Here is a 14,363-nt window from a genome sequence, read left to right on the forward strand (position 1 = left end):
ACTGTAAAAATAATACAAGTATTACATCACTTTCATTTAATTTTTCCTTGGTAATTAGCTATACACATTGTCAGTTTCCAAAGTTCACATCACTTCACAAGTATATAGCATTTACTATTCTGTCATATACTGGTAAGTCAACTTGCCTCCAATTCTCTAAGACTAAGGTCCCCAAATAGGCATGTAGACCTATTAGTTTTGAAAATCCTCATGTCCAGGCCCTCTTCATTGTGGCTTCCTTGAGTCCAGCATGCCATGGACCACAAAATCTTAACAGAAACAACATGTAAAATGTTCACATCACTGGAAAAATGTTGAAGATACATAAGCCTGTGAGTTGGCTTAAAGAGTTATCTCTTTTACTGTGATGTATTTTCTTTAATATAAAATGGATCATTCTTTAATATAAAAATATAATAAGCTCTTTTATAACATAGAAATGACCTTTGGATAAAAAGTGTAGTACTGGCCGGGCGGTGGTGGTGCACGCCTTTAATCCCAGCACTCGGGAGGCAGAGCCAGGCGGATCTCTGTGAGTTCGAGGCCAGACTGGGCTACCAAGTGAGTTCCAGGAGAGGCGCAAAGCTACACAGAGAAACCCTGTCTCGAAAAACCAAAAAAAAAAAAAAAAGTGTAGTACTGAGGGCTGGAGAGATGGCTCAAAGGTTAAGAACACTGGTTGTTCTTCCAGAGGTCCTGAGTTCAATTCCCAGGAACCACATGGTAGCTCACAGCCATCTGTAATGATATCTGATGCCCTCTCCTGACCTGCAGGCATACATGTAGGCAGAACACTGTATACATAATAAAATAAATCTAAAAAAAAAAAAAAAGTGTAGTACTGAAATGCCAAAGAGGAGAAACAGGAAAAAAGTTTTGTGGCCAGGATTAACATTATGGGTTCTGTCTATGCCCATAATCCCACAGAGAAGGCACATCTTTTATATTCTTATCCACAGTACAGGCGATAGCTACTGAAACTATTTTATAATTCATTTCTTGTAAAAGTTCCATGGTCAGCCGGGCGGTAGTGGCGCACGCCTTTAATCCCAGCACTCGGGAGGCAGAGCCAGGTGGATCTCTGTGAGTTCGAGGCCAGCCTGGACTACCAAGTGAGTTCCCGGAAAGGCACAAAGCTACACAGAGAAACCCTGTCTCGAAAAACCAAAAAAAAAAAGTTCCATGGTCAATTACAAACAATATTATAGAGATCATTACACTTTCCTTATTTTCTCTGGAAAAGCCACCTATCTGATCATTCTGAGTTTTAATTAAAAAAAATAAAAGTAAGACACATATACAATATACCAGTTACACTTCATTCCAGAAACTGGCAGAAATGTGTGGGGCTCAGGGAATACTTACAGAAGCCTCTTGGGTGACTCTTTTTTCTCTGGAATGGATTCAGGGTCTGCCTTGGTCAGAAGTATGATGTGGTTTTTAAAATGACAGATGGCTTTCAAGCCTATGAAAAGCTGTATTCTTAGAGCACACACATCCATAGTGACAGGTGGGCAAGCCTAATAAAGAAAAAAAATTACAAATTTAACCAAGGAATGAAGGTATGTGAATCTCATCTTCAAAGATCAGGGCTGGGGATGTAGCTCAGCTAGCAGAGTACATGAAGCCCTGGGTTCAATCACCAGCATGGCACAGTACCAGGGATAGTAGCTCACACCTCACTCAAGAGGTAGATACAGGATGATCAGAAATTCAAGGTTAAAGTCAGGTACAAAGTGACTTAGAGGCCAACCTGAGATACATGAAACCCTGTGTTTAAAAACAAACCCACAAAGTCAGTCTGTTCATTTGATAAAAATTCTCCACCCAGTTCTTGTTCTTTACAATACTAATCTATACATGTCACCCACCACCTACTTTATAGATCCTTTTTGAACTGCTAACTATAAATACAGAGAGAGGGTCTGAGAGCTGGGGGAACTATTGCAGAATAGTCTTTGAAGACCTTGTCCTTTCTGTACTTTCTTTTCCACCAAAGCCAATTCTCTCTCAGCTTCACCTGATAATTCTCTTGGACTATTTAAGTCCTTGTCACCCTCTAAGAATTTGACCAAATTACTCAGTTCATCTTTTTACTCCAACAGTGGTCTGTAGATAGGAAATGTCTCTGAATAATCTTTGAAAGTCATTAAGAGTCTGTAATCGATCTCTCCTAATTTGTATGTAAAGATTGTCTTTCTATATTAGCATAATCGTCTTCTCCAAGAATTCGATCTTGTAACATTTCTATACCTCTAACGCTACATTGTTGTTCTATAGTCTTAGCCTCCTCTTTCCATCATGTCTTCCATTGTAACCAGGTTCCAGTCTCTAAATCAGCTGTATCCATTTTTCCAGTCTTGAGGGCTATTACAAGTTGATCATGATTTTAACATCTGCTTTACAAATGGAGAATGCATAACATATGAGACTATAGTTTCCTTGAAAATTCTCAAATCTAACTTTTGCACAGCAGTGTAATCAGCTCATACACAGCCTTGAGCATTTGGCAGTTCCTGTATGGTTACTGGATAGATTAAGGTTGGCTGTTTGAAAGCCTTAGGCTGTTTCTCTGTAACCATATAATGCAATGCTGAGATAGGTTCACCTTTAAATTCTTCTGTCTGGGTCTGAATATGTCTATGATCTATTTTAAGAAGGTTTTCTAAAACTTTTATCTTGGCACTCAAATAACCAACCTTTCTAATGATAAAAAAAAATGATCAAACAAATAATATTCATAATTGACATTATACAAAAACCATCAACATTAATTATCCTTCCATTTCATTGCTCTATTTCCACAACACCTAATATGTTATCAGACAGAGAACAAATTCCCTCCATCAGAAAAACGTTTCCTACATTTTCAATGTGGGAGAAAAAATTCTCTTTTAACTAATTTCTCCTTTTAAGATATCTTAATTGACTCACCAAGTCTGCCGACCACATAGAACAGGAGAAGCCTGAGGGAGTTTCAAGGCAGGTACCTAGTGTGGTAGCAGTCTGAGATGGGGATTCATAGAGAGCCCATAAGCCACTAAGAGAGAAGAAGCCAAAGAGACTCCGGCCCACGTGGGGTGGAGCCTCCGTCCACTTGCAGCTCGGGCCTGAGCCCTAGGCAAGAGGCTTTTTTGTGAATTTGTGCCACAAACGTTGGTTCACCAGATGTAACACGAACTGCTAAGCAGTCTTATTAATTAAAAAAACCTGGAACCAGATATTGGGGTGAAAGCTGAAAGGAATATAACAAGCCATTCACAAGTTCTTACAGCTAGGAAATCCTCAGCCCATGAAAGCTACTTCCTGTATACTCACGCCTTATATACTTTTCTATACCCTGCCATCTTACATCCTCTGTCCACCTACCTACATCACTTCCTCTTTCTGCCCAGCTCTATCACCTCTCTCCCAGTTCAGCCACAAAATCTGTTTGCTTTTCCCTTCCCAGGGAGATCCTTATGTCCCCCCTTGAGCCCTCTTTGCTTCATAGCCTCTCTGGGTCTGTGTCTGTAGCTTGATTATATTTTACTTTATAGCTAATATCTACTTGTGAGTACATACCATATTTGTCTTTCTAGGTCTTTTCAGTTTCATGAAGTCTCATTTATTTATTGTTTATGTTGGTGCCTGCACTATTGGTATTCTGTTCATGAAATTGTCTCCCATGGCAATGTGTTCAAGGCTATTCCCCACTTTCTCTTCTATTAGGGTCAGTGTATCTGGATTTATTTTGAGGTCTTTGATCCACTTGGACTTGAGTTTGTGCAAGGTGATAGATATGGATCTATTTGCATTCTTCTACATACCAGCATCCAGCTAGATCAGTATCATTTGATGAAGATGCTTTTTTTTTTCCCATTGTATGTTTCTGGCAGCAGCCCAGGCTGGCCTCCAACATGGATCAGTCCTCCTGTGTCAGTCTTCCAAGTGCTGGGTTCACAGGTGTGAACTACCACTCCTGGTTCTATAGTTTTGCTTTTAACAGACATATTTGTAACAATTGTAAAGAACTATTAAAACGGTATTGTGCAATTTGTTCAGTTGAAGGTAGTGCATGAAAGTGATTTCTTTTACTATCATCAGAATACAATACTTTATTTTCCAAGGCTTGGATAATTTTCTACACTTTAAAGCTTCTCAATATGCGAGATCAATAATTTCATTTTTGCTTTTAGTGAGAATATCCTTAATATCAGAAAATCGTTGAATACAACTGAATGTAGGCAAGTTTTTGATGATCATCTGACCTTGAATTTCTTTTCTCTGTAATGTAGTTATCATCTGCATAACAGTATGTGCTATTTCACTTCTAAGGTATAAGCTAATTGAATGAATATTCATAACAATTATGCTTGCTGCAAGTAGCCCCCAAATTATTCTGCCCTGGTTTTCACAGGTTCCTTTATGTCTACCTTGAGTGTCTTTTTTTTTGGTGGTTGTGGTGGTGCTGTTGCTTAGTGATGGTTATATTAGTTAGTAACTAGCTGTTTTGTCCTGCCTAGTGAGCCTGAGGTATGGGTACCACAGTACTATCAACAGGTATTGGAGAGTGACTGTGTCCAATAGAGTGGGTTCATTTTTTAACTGCTTGACTGTAGTGCTGTAGTTTTCTGTTGCTGTCTTGGCTTACTTTTTGCTTTCAGCTGCTGGGAAAACTAAGATTTGTAGATTTTTCTGTACTTTTTTGTGATGTGCACAGCATCAGTGGAGGTATGAGAGGGAAGGCAGTAGTTCACACCTTCTGGCTCCCTTTCCCCACTGCCTCACTCATTCGGAAACCCTAGATGCTACTGAGTAAGCATGCAATCAATTCACCCACTTGCTAACTGTGGTGATACTTTTTGTTCTAATGAATAAAGCTGCGTGAAAATTAGAAGGAGGAGCTAGCCACTAGTTAACCATAGAGGCCTGGAGGTCTGTACAGACAGACAGGAAGTGATAGAGCTGGGTGGAGAGAGGAAGTGATAAGGCAGGGCAGAGGGAGGAGCTCACTCTCTTTTGGTGGAGGATTTTCTAGGGGTAAGAACTAGTGGCTTGCTGCTCTGCCTCTCTTATCTTTCAGCTTTTACCCCAATATCTGGCTATGGGGTTTTTTTTTATTTATAAGACTGTTTAGCAATTTGTGTTACATCTGGTGGTGACCCAATGTTTGTGGCATGAATTCACTAAAAAGCTGCTTGCCTGTAGTCTTGCAGGCCTCTGGCTCAGGCCCAAGCTGCATGTGGCTGGAGTCTCCACTCACGTGGGCTGGAGTCTCCTTGGCTTCTTTTCTCCTGGTGAGTTTTAGGCTCTCTCTGGATCCCCACCTTGGGCTGCTACCACACTAGGTAGCTGCCTTGAAACTTGCTCGGGCCACTACTGCTCTACACAGAAACAATCAGCCTCACATCTGAAGGCTCGTTGTCGGCAAATTTGGTGAATCAATTACCAGGAATAGACCCAGCAGAAATTGTAGTACCTGTAACTACACTGTAACAAAATGATGAAATTGACAAATTATGGGCAGAAAGTGAACTTTGGCAAAGAGCTTGCAGTAATTTTTTGGGAGAGATTAACAACAAATATCCCAAAAAGATAGAAATAAATATAAAGAGAGCTAACTGGATCCTGTCTCACATTGCATGGGAAACACCAATATCTGGAGCCTCTACATTTTATACAGACACAAACAAACAAGGAAAGGCAGGTTACAAATCAGAAAATTTAAGTAAAGTGGTTCAAAGTCCTTATAATTCTGTCCAAAAATCAGAATTATAAGCCACTCTGATGGTATTAATGAATTTTTGGGAACCTCTCAACATAGATACTGACTCTCAGTATGCTGAAAGATTGGCCTTACATATTGAGACTGCAGAATTTATCCCTGATGAGTCAGAATTAACTTTGTTATTTATTCAGTTACAAGAAATAATCAGGAATAGGAATCATCCCTTATATATAACTCACATCTGATCCCATACGGGTCTACCAGGACCTCTAGCACAAGACAATGATGAGATCGATAAACTATTGATAGGAAATGTGCTGGAGGTCTCAGAATTTCATTAAAAATGTCATGTCAATAGTAAGGGTTTTAAAATGGATTTTTCTGTAACCTTGCAACAAGCCAAGGAAATTACAAGGAAATGTCCTACTTGTTCTTTTACAATCAAACTCCACTACCAGCAGGATGCAACCCAAAGGGTACTCAGAGAAATGAAATCTGGCAGATGGATGTGTTTCACTTTGTAGAATTTGGAAAATTGAAATATGTACACCCCACTATTGATAACTATTCAGGATTTCAATGGGCAACTGCTCTAAGTTCCAAAAAGGTTGATTCTATAATCACACATTTACTAGAAGTTATGGCCATCATGGGTATACCTGCAAAAATCAAAACTGATAATGTTCCAACATATGTCTCTGCTTATTTTTTGTAATAAGTTTTTTGCTTATTACAATATAAAACATATTACAGGTATACCACACAATCCTATGGACCAAGCAGTCATAGAAAGATCAACTGAACTCTAAAGGATATGCTAAATAAACAGAAAGGGTTAGCAAAAGCCCCCAGAAATAGATTACATAATGTTCTATTAACTCTGAATTTTCTCAATGCTAATGAGAAAGGAACAACAGCTGCAGAGAGACATTGGATGAGGTCTGCTTTTGTTTCTACAGGAGAAGAAAAGCTATGGATACCATCAAAATTGATAAAGGTTTGATTTGAACAAGAGAGGCCTCTTAATTAGAGGAGGTGATAGTTCATCAACCATCATTAAATTTAAACTAACTTATAGCACTAACAAATGCTTTCCATTTAATCAGATACAACTTGCCAAAAGTGAAACTCCCCAAAGTCAGTGTTGGGGAAGGGTTTTTGTTTTTGTCTTTCAGGAGAACGAAGGCTAAAGAATCTGAAGAACACGGGACAAATGAGACATCTGAAGGAAAAGGACAAATCATCCAGGAAAAAAAAATGTCCCAAGAAAAAGAGTTAATTGTCCTATTGGTATATCACATATCTAACTGGATAAAATTTCATAAGTCTTCCTAAAGGTTTGTTTCAGCTTTTCTCTACAGACACAGAATGCAAATGGTCTTTATGTAGTCCCAGTTCAATTAAAAAATTAAAGCTGGATTTGGAGTTGGACTGTGGCTTGCTCCTTCTCTAAATCCAACCACACTTATTTAAAAAATCCAAAATCTCTGTATCCTGTCCAAAGAGCCATCTTATTTGGGACAGAAGAAAAACCAAAATTAAGGGACTATTCTATTGCGACTAATCTCACAATTTTTGGTTCTATTTTGACTCTTTAAAACTTTTAAACTTTTGTCATGATAATAATGGTCACATAGAGTAATAACTAATCCTAGAAAAAAGGCTTTATCTAGCTTCCTATACATGGTTTGAGTTTCTATCAGTTTTCTGAAGGGAACCACAATTGCATCTAACTGTGACTTTGAAGTCACCAAAAAGATAATGGGGCCCCACAAGAGTGATTCCATCAGGATGATGATAATACCACTAAGCTGACAAACACCACCCAATGATTGGTTTTGGACTACAAACTGGTCAGGACAAATTTAAGATGGCTAGCTGAGATGATCCAGCCTCACAGACTACTCGAGCAAGGACTTGAGACAAGCCCTGCATTTTCTCATTATTCAGAGACTGGACAAATGATACAGCTAACTCTCTCAGAACTTGACAATTAGCCCAAAATTTTTTTTCTTTTCAGAATCCCCTAAAGATATTGTCGCCCCTAGACAGCAGGAAGTAATTTTAGGAAAATGATGCCCACATTCCCAAAAGGTGGGGTGGTGGTTTTTGGTCTTTCAATGGGTTATGGATAACTGTCATTGTTTAGGATGGTTGGTTACATGTTGTTAATTGATAATAGTCAGGAGAAAAATGCTAAACAAGGAGATTAGATTCAGGGTTCTTATTTGAGAAAAAAAAAGTGATATAGAAATAAGAGGATAAAGGAGTAGATTATTGAATCTACTCTGAAAAGAAAAGGGAAGATATAGATATAAGATTAAAAAGGTAGTTTATTGAATCCACTTTAAAAAAGCAACTATTAGTTTTATATATTTTACATTGGATTGGATTTCTGTATAATGTATACAAAATATGTATATTGATACAAATTTGAGATTGATTTTGTTGGAAAATACTATACATATATTTCTAATCTTATTCAAGGTGTTGTACCTATACAGTTCATTTAACAATGTAATGTAATTTGCTAGTCCTTGAAAGATATTACCAGCTATTTAGGATAATAAAAAAATGCAGGTTAGTAGTTAGTCATTACAATTGAACCTGTAGTCATATTAGATATATTTTCAATCAAATAGAGATATATTTTAGATAGACAGGTCATCTTCAAACACTTCAGAGATCTGCACAATATGGCATTTAAGATGTTTTAATAACGTAAGATTTTTTTTTTCTTTTTTTTATACAATGAGACGTGTCTGCTCCTGGCAGCACCAATCTACTTCCGAGAAGATGATGGGCATTGAAGAAACTCCTTTGGAGATTACTTTCATTGTGGCAAAAGTTAGCCACTGGCCAAAAAACTGCCATTGCCTGGACTGCAGGCAAAATGGACAAGCAGAACACAAAAGAAATTACTGCTGATCCTTGCCAAAACAAGGTATGAAGGCTCTTTAGAAAATCCTGCTTCACAGATGATTCTGTCATATATACTAGGGTCTATAGGCTGAAAATGGATGCCCCAATGTTGCAGAGAAACCTCAGGTGACTGTCCAGGCAGCCAGCTGTTTCTGTCATTCTTCACATTTTTTGGAAGTCACTTGTTTGGACTTGGTGTTTAACTAGGTAACATTATTTCCTTCTCGGATCTTGGAGAGAGTTAAAGATTAGATAGTTATGGTTTTTCTTATTAACAAATTCGAAGAGAAACTCACTAAAGAGTGTAAAGTGTGTAAGTTTGAAAGACACCAAAAGACAGTTTTCGGTTGGTAATACAAGTTAGGATAGAAAGTGAATAGATACATGTTGTACTCACCAAAATAGCATAGATAATGGAATATTTTCACTGAATTTGTCAAATTCAGGCAAATGGACTACACTTTGTTGATGTATTTATTTCCTGTATATATTGTATATAGTTATTGTATTTATTGTATATAGTTTTTCTTACATTAGTTATAATTTTTTTTATTTTAGACAAAAATGGGGAAAATGGGTGGTATTTTATTTGTGCTCTACCAAATAAAGCTTGTCTGGGGATCAGAAGACAAAGCCAGCCACTATATTAAACACAGAGGTCAGGCAGTGATAGCACATGCCTTTAATCTTAGCATTCAAGAGGCAGAGATTCAGCCAGATCTCTATGAGTTCAAGCCCACACTGGGAACAGAGCCAGGCATGGTGGCACAGACCTTTAATCCTAGCACTAATTAACCATAGAGGTCTGGGGGTGTGTACAGATAGGAAGTGATAGAGCTGGGTGGAAAGAGGAAGTAATGTAGCTGGGCAGAAAGAAGAAGTAAGATGGCAGAACACACCTTTAATCCCAGCACTCAGGAGGCAAAACCAGGTGGGTCTCTGTGAGTGTGAGGCCAGCCTGGTCTACAGAGCGAGTTCCAGGACAGGCTACAAAGCTACACAGAGAAACCCTGTCTCAAAACAAACAAACAAACAAACAAAAAAATACAACAACAACGAAAAAGATGGCAGGGCACAGAAAGGTATATAAGGCGTAGGCATACATGAAGTAGCTCTCTTGGGCTGAATATTTCCTAGCAATAAGAACTTGTGGCTGGCTTGTTCTATTTCTCTGATCTCTCAGCTTTTACCCTAATATCTGGCTCTGGGTTTTTATTAATAAGACCATTTTAGCAATTGGTGTTAAAAAAAAGAGAGGAGATGAAGGGGAGGGGCTGGGAGAAGTAGATGGAGGGGAAACTGTGGTTGAGATATAATATATGAGATAATAAAAGACTAAAAACAAAAGACAAAAAATATGTTATAGTTACAAACTTGCCTCTAAAGCAGTGGTTCTCAACCTTCCTAATGCTGCCATCCTTTAATACAATTCATCATGTTATGGTGACCCCTCAACCACAAAATTATTTTTGTTGCTACTTCATAACTGTAATTTTTCTACTGTTATGAATCATAATGTAAATATTTTTGGAGATAGAAGTTTGTCAAAGGGGTTGCGACTCATAGGTTGAGAAACTACTCTAAAGGTACACTGTATCTATCACTCAGAACATTTTAAAACACTTTGAAACAATCTTAAAAACTGTCAAATCACACATCTGAAATGCTTACTAACTAGTGTCTACCCAGAACTTCTACTTTAATAAATGTATTAATTAGGGCTACTATTGCTAAAATGAAACATCATGATCAAAAGCAAGATGGGGAGAAAAGAGTTTATTTGGCTTACACTTCCACATTTTTCATCACTGAAGGAAGCCCGGACAGGAACTCAAGCGGGGCAGGAACCTGCAGGCAGGAGTTGATGCAGAGACCATGGAGGAGTGCTGCTTACTGGATTGCTCCTACGGCTTCATTAGTAGCCTGCTTTCTTAGAGAACCCAGGACCACCAGCACAGGGATACCCTCCACCACCATGATGGGCTGGGTCTTCCTATACCAATCACTAACTAAGAAAATACTCTACAGGCTTGCCTATACCCTGATTTTATGGAGACATTCTCAATTGTGTTTCCTTCCTCTCAGATGACTCTAGTCTGTGTCAAGTTGACATAAAATTAGCAGGCACAATGAATAAGGCCTTTTTGGGCCTATAGTCTTTTCCAAGCTTAGGTCTAAGAACAAGTTTGCAAGCATTCATGCCCTCTCTTGAGCTCAGTGTCTTACTGTCATCAGAAGCCAGCTCTAACCTTCAACGTAGTATCCATGCACAGGTCCTCTTCATGAGCCACTGCTGCACTGCACCGCACCGTGAAACACTGCAGGCTTTGGCTAAGGAAGAAGAGAGATTCCACTAAGCAAAGAGGGGGTCAAGAACCAATGTACCCACCATGGCGGAAAGGGCTTCACCAGCAAACAGCAATAGCAGAGGGCAGAAAACAATGCTAGTATCTGTTACACGATAGTTAGTCTGGTTCTTAGAAAGGATAGTGTTGTGGAATCCCTGAAGCATGTTTGTAGACTACCTCATTCCCATGGAATCGAAATCTCAAGCACTGACTGTGATGTATACCCACATTTAAGAGTCAGGCTATCCAGGCTGGAACCAACATCCTCACTTAACCAATAGCAAAATGCCCCTAACAGTAGCTCACAGTATGAATGGTTGACTACTAGAACCCAGAATTAGAATCTGCTTCCTGATGCTGCCTACTGTTCAGTTGGAAGCTCTGCCTCAACCTCCCTCCTCCCTCTCCAAACCCTGCCCCTCTCCTCCCCTGGAACTGCTCAAGAGCATACCTACAGGTTATTTAATCTTCCTTCCCCTAGACGTGCCTCATGATTTCTCCTTCCCCTCCACTGCCTCACTTCTAGAGGGCTTGAGAGTGCTTAGCTCATTAAATGTGGACTTTTAATTCGGCTTGATCTGGCTTATTGCATCAGTAGAGAAACCCACTATAGGGGATTCAAATACCTATTACCTATCATACCATCTCAGAATAAAATTCAGCCTTGATTATGAAGTATGACCAACTCAGACTACACAAACATATGAATGGTAAAATGAAAATGAGACAAGACTCTTCAGAATGCCTTGTCTACCATCTTGCTTGAAAACTGGAAAAGTTCATATTGGCTGGCACCTTTCTAGAGAGTAAAACCAACTAGACACAAGGCTCCTGACTCTTCTATCTCCTACAACCCAAGGGTCATTGGGCAGGGTAAAGGACAGATTGAGAGCACACAGACACCTGGCTGTTATCTGCTGTTATCTAAGTCAATAGCAATATTGATTAAAAAGCTATTTACTGAGAAATTACTACCAAATTCACCTTATAAAGGATTTACAAGAATGACATTGGAAACAAACTAGAAACTTGGAGAAGTAAACATGAGCTCTTAAAAATAAGGAAAAAAGGCTAGGTGTGGTGGATGATGCATACCTTTTGGCACTCAGGAGACAGAGACAGATCTCTGTGAGTTTGAGGCCAGCCTGGTCTACATGGTGAGTTCTGGGATAGCCAGAGCTACATGATAAGAAAAACCCTGTCTAAAAAAAAAAAAAAAAAAAAAAAATACCTAAACCAAACCAAACAGTAGCCAGCATTAAACTGGAAGTGGTGGCACCTTTTCAGCCATGCTCTGTACCTCATATGGCAAGGCATGCAGCCAGGCCTCTGCCCAGTTCTCAATGCTACCATTTTCATCTCACACCACTGTTAAGTGTTATTCTCACAGTTACAGGAAATAATCTCTGATGCTACCACATAAACTAGGATACCAGCACTAGCATTTACTAATGTACACCAGAGAAAGCAACCTTGTGATGTGAAGAGAGCCTGACGGAATGAGGCACAAACCAACATCTGCATGGGTCTAGAATGGCAGTGGACAACTCTGACACAAAGGTCAATGATTGTTAGGTTCTGGAGACAAAAGGCAAGGGTCTCTGACTTGTTTCCACCTACCATAATCCTGTTTATTTGCTACTATTAGGTTACTGAGCAGAAGTACAAAAGGAATAAAAGATAAATATTCAAAATGTCTACCTTAGTTATTTTCTATTTCTGTGAGAAAACACCATGACCAAGGCAATTGATAAAAGAGTTTAGTTGGGCACACACCTTTAATCCCAGTACTTGGGGGTCAGAGGCAGGCGAATCTCTGTGAGTTCCAGGCCAGCCTGATCTATAAAGCAAGTTCCAGTACAGCCATGGCTGCACAAAGAGACCCTGTCTTGAAAAACTAAAATTTTAATTAATTAATTAATTAATTAATGCATTTATTTTGGCTTATGATTTCAGAGCACTGGAGTCCATGATGACAAAGAGAAGGAACACCTGGGAGCTCTTAATTCACAACCATAAGGCATAGAGTTAGTACTGGGAATCACCTGTATCTTTTGAAACCTCAAAGCTCACATGAGCATCACTGTCCATCCTTTGGAATAGTGGCCCAGAGAAAATAAAAGGGGGAAGTGAGAAAGCCAGCTGAACACCAGCAGTTCTCTTTCTGATTCCCATCAGCTATGATGCAAAAGGCTCTTCTCTGCTACATACTCCTCACCAAATTCACTGACATCTATAAAACCAAGAGCCTAATCAATTCTTCAAGATATTTCTGTCGAGCATTCTGTCACAATGACATGAGAAGTAACATAGGGTACAAATTTAGTAGGTAAACTAATTTCTATTGTACTGTCCATTTACATAATCAGGTGGAGAAAAAATGAAAAGTCTTTTTGCACTTGGGGACAGAGATGGGTATTTCTATTCCTCCCTTCTCTCTTTCTTCAATTCCTTGGTTTCTGAGATACTACAGTATATCCTTAAAGAGCTTTTTCTTGGGACTGTAGAGATATCTCAGTGGTTAAAAGCACTTGCTGTTCTTGTGGAGGACTGGGGTTTGGTTCCCAGCACCTACACAGTGGCTCAAAACCATCCCTAATTTCAGTTCCAGGGGATCTGACATCTTCTTCTGGTTTCTGTAAGCAGCTGGCACACACATGTTGTACATACATTCATACGGTACACATACATACATGCCAGCAAAACACTCAAAATAAAATTTAAAATAAATCTTTGTCTTCCTTTTTTTGCTTTTAAAACATAATCTTCATTAGAGCAGAGGATCCCCAGTGACTTTTCTCTTCTATAAACTCTTGACTACTTTGAGAATCAGCTTTTGCTTCCTGGCCATACACACCTGAACTTTCTTCTCTATTCTTATCTAAAGTCCCACTTAGGATGCTCTCTTGATAGTCTATAAGCACCTCAGACTCAATGGTCTAAACCAGACTGCCCTTGTGCTCTACATTACAGTAGGCAGCACTATTTCATAAAATCAGGCTTAAGCCAGGCACAGTGGCACAAACTGGTAATTCTAACACTCAAAAGCCTGAAGCAAGAAGACTGTTAGAACTTTCAAGTAGTCTGGTCTACCTAGTGAGTACCAAGCCAATCAGGACTACATAGCAAAATGCCACATTAACAAATTAATAAACAAATAAAATCAGGCTCAAAGCCCTAGTGGGTTTTTTAAAAACTCTCTCTCTCTCTCTCAATTAGCTTATCAGATACAAAGGAACTCTTGACAGAGCTGCTCCTAGCCATCCTTAATTCTCTCCCTGCCACTCACCTATATACAATCCCTTAATACCCTATGAACCACTCCCACAGCCTATTTATAGATGATGAATTCTTTGTGCATAATGGCTGCTATCAGTGTTCAA

At 39.0% G+C, this 14,363-nt stretch overlaps 1 protein-coding gene across 4 annotated transcripts in view; it reads right to left on the reverse strand.

Moving 5' to 3' along the window:
* The window catches only part of Hps3 (HPS3 biogenesis of lysosomal organelles complex 2 subunit 1), a 47,247-nt gene that overhangs the window by 18,795 nt on the left and 14,089 nt on the right, over positions 1–14,363 (reverse strand). For all 4 annotated transcript variants that reach the window (XR_009379768.1, XR_009379769.1, XM_059265267.1 and 1 more), the window contains exons 6-7: positions 10,882–10,963; positions 1,366–1,520 (exon numbers count right to left, since the gene is read on the reverse strand). Coding sequence is in view for 2 of the 4 variants with exons in the window: in XM_059265267.1 (XP_059121250.1) it covers positions 1,366–1,520; positions 10,882–10,963 (237 nt within the window). In the remaining 2 variants the exon portion in view is untranslated. The remainder of the gene's footprint in view (positions 1–1,365; positions 1,521–10,881; positions 10,964–14,363) is intronic.

Source organism: Peromyscus eremicus, chromosome 6 (genome assembly GCF_949786415.1).
Source record: "Peromyscus eremicus chromosome 6, PerEre_H2_v1, whole genome shotgun sequence".
Classification (NCBI taxonomy): domain Eukaryota; kingdom Metazoa; phylum Chordata; class Mammalia; order Rodentia; family Cricetidae; genus Peromyscus; species Peromyscus eremicus.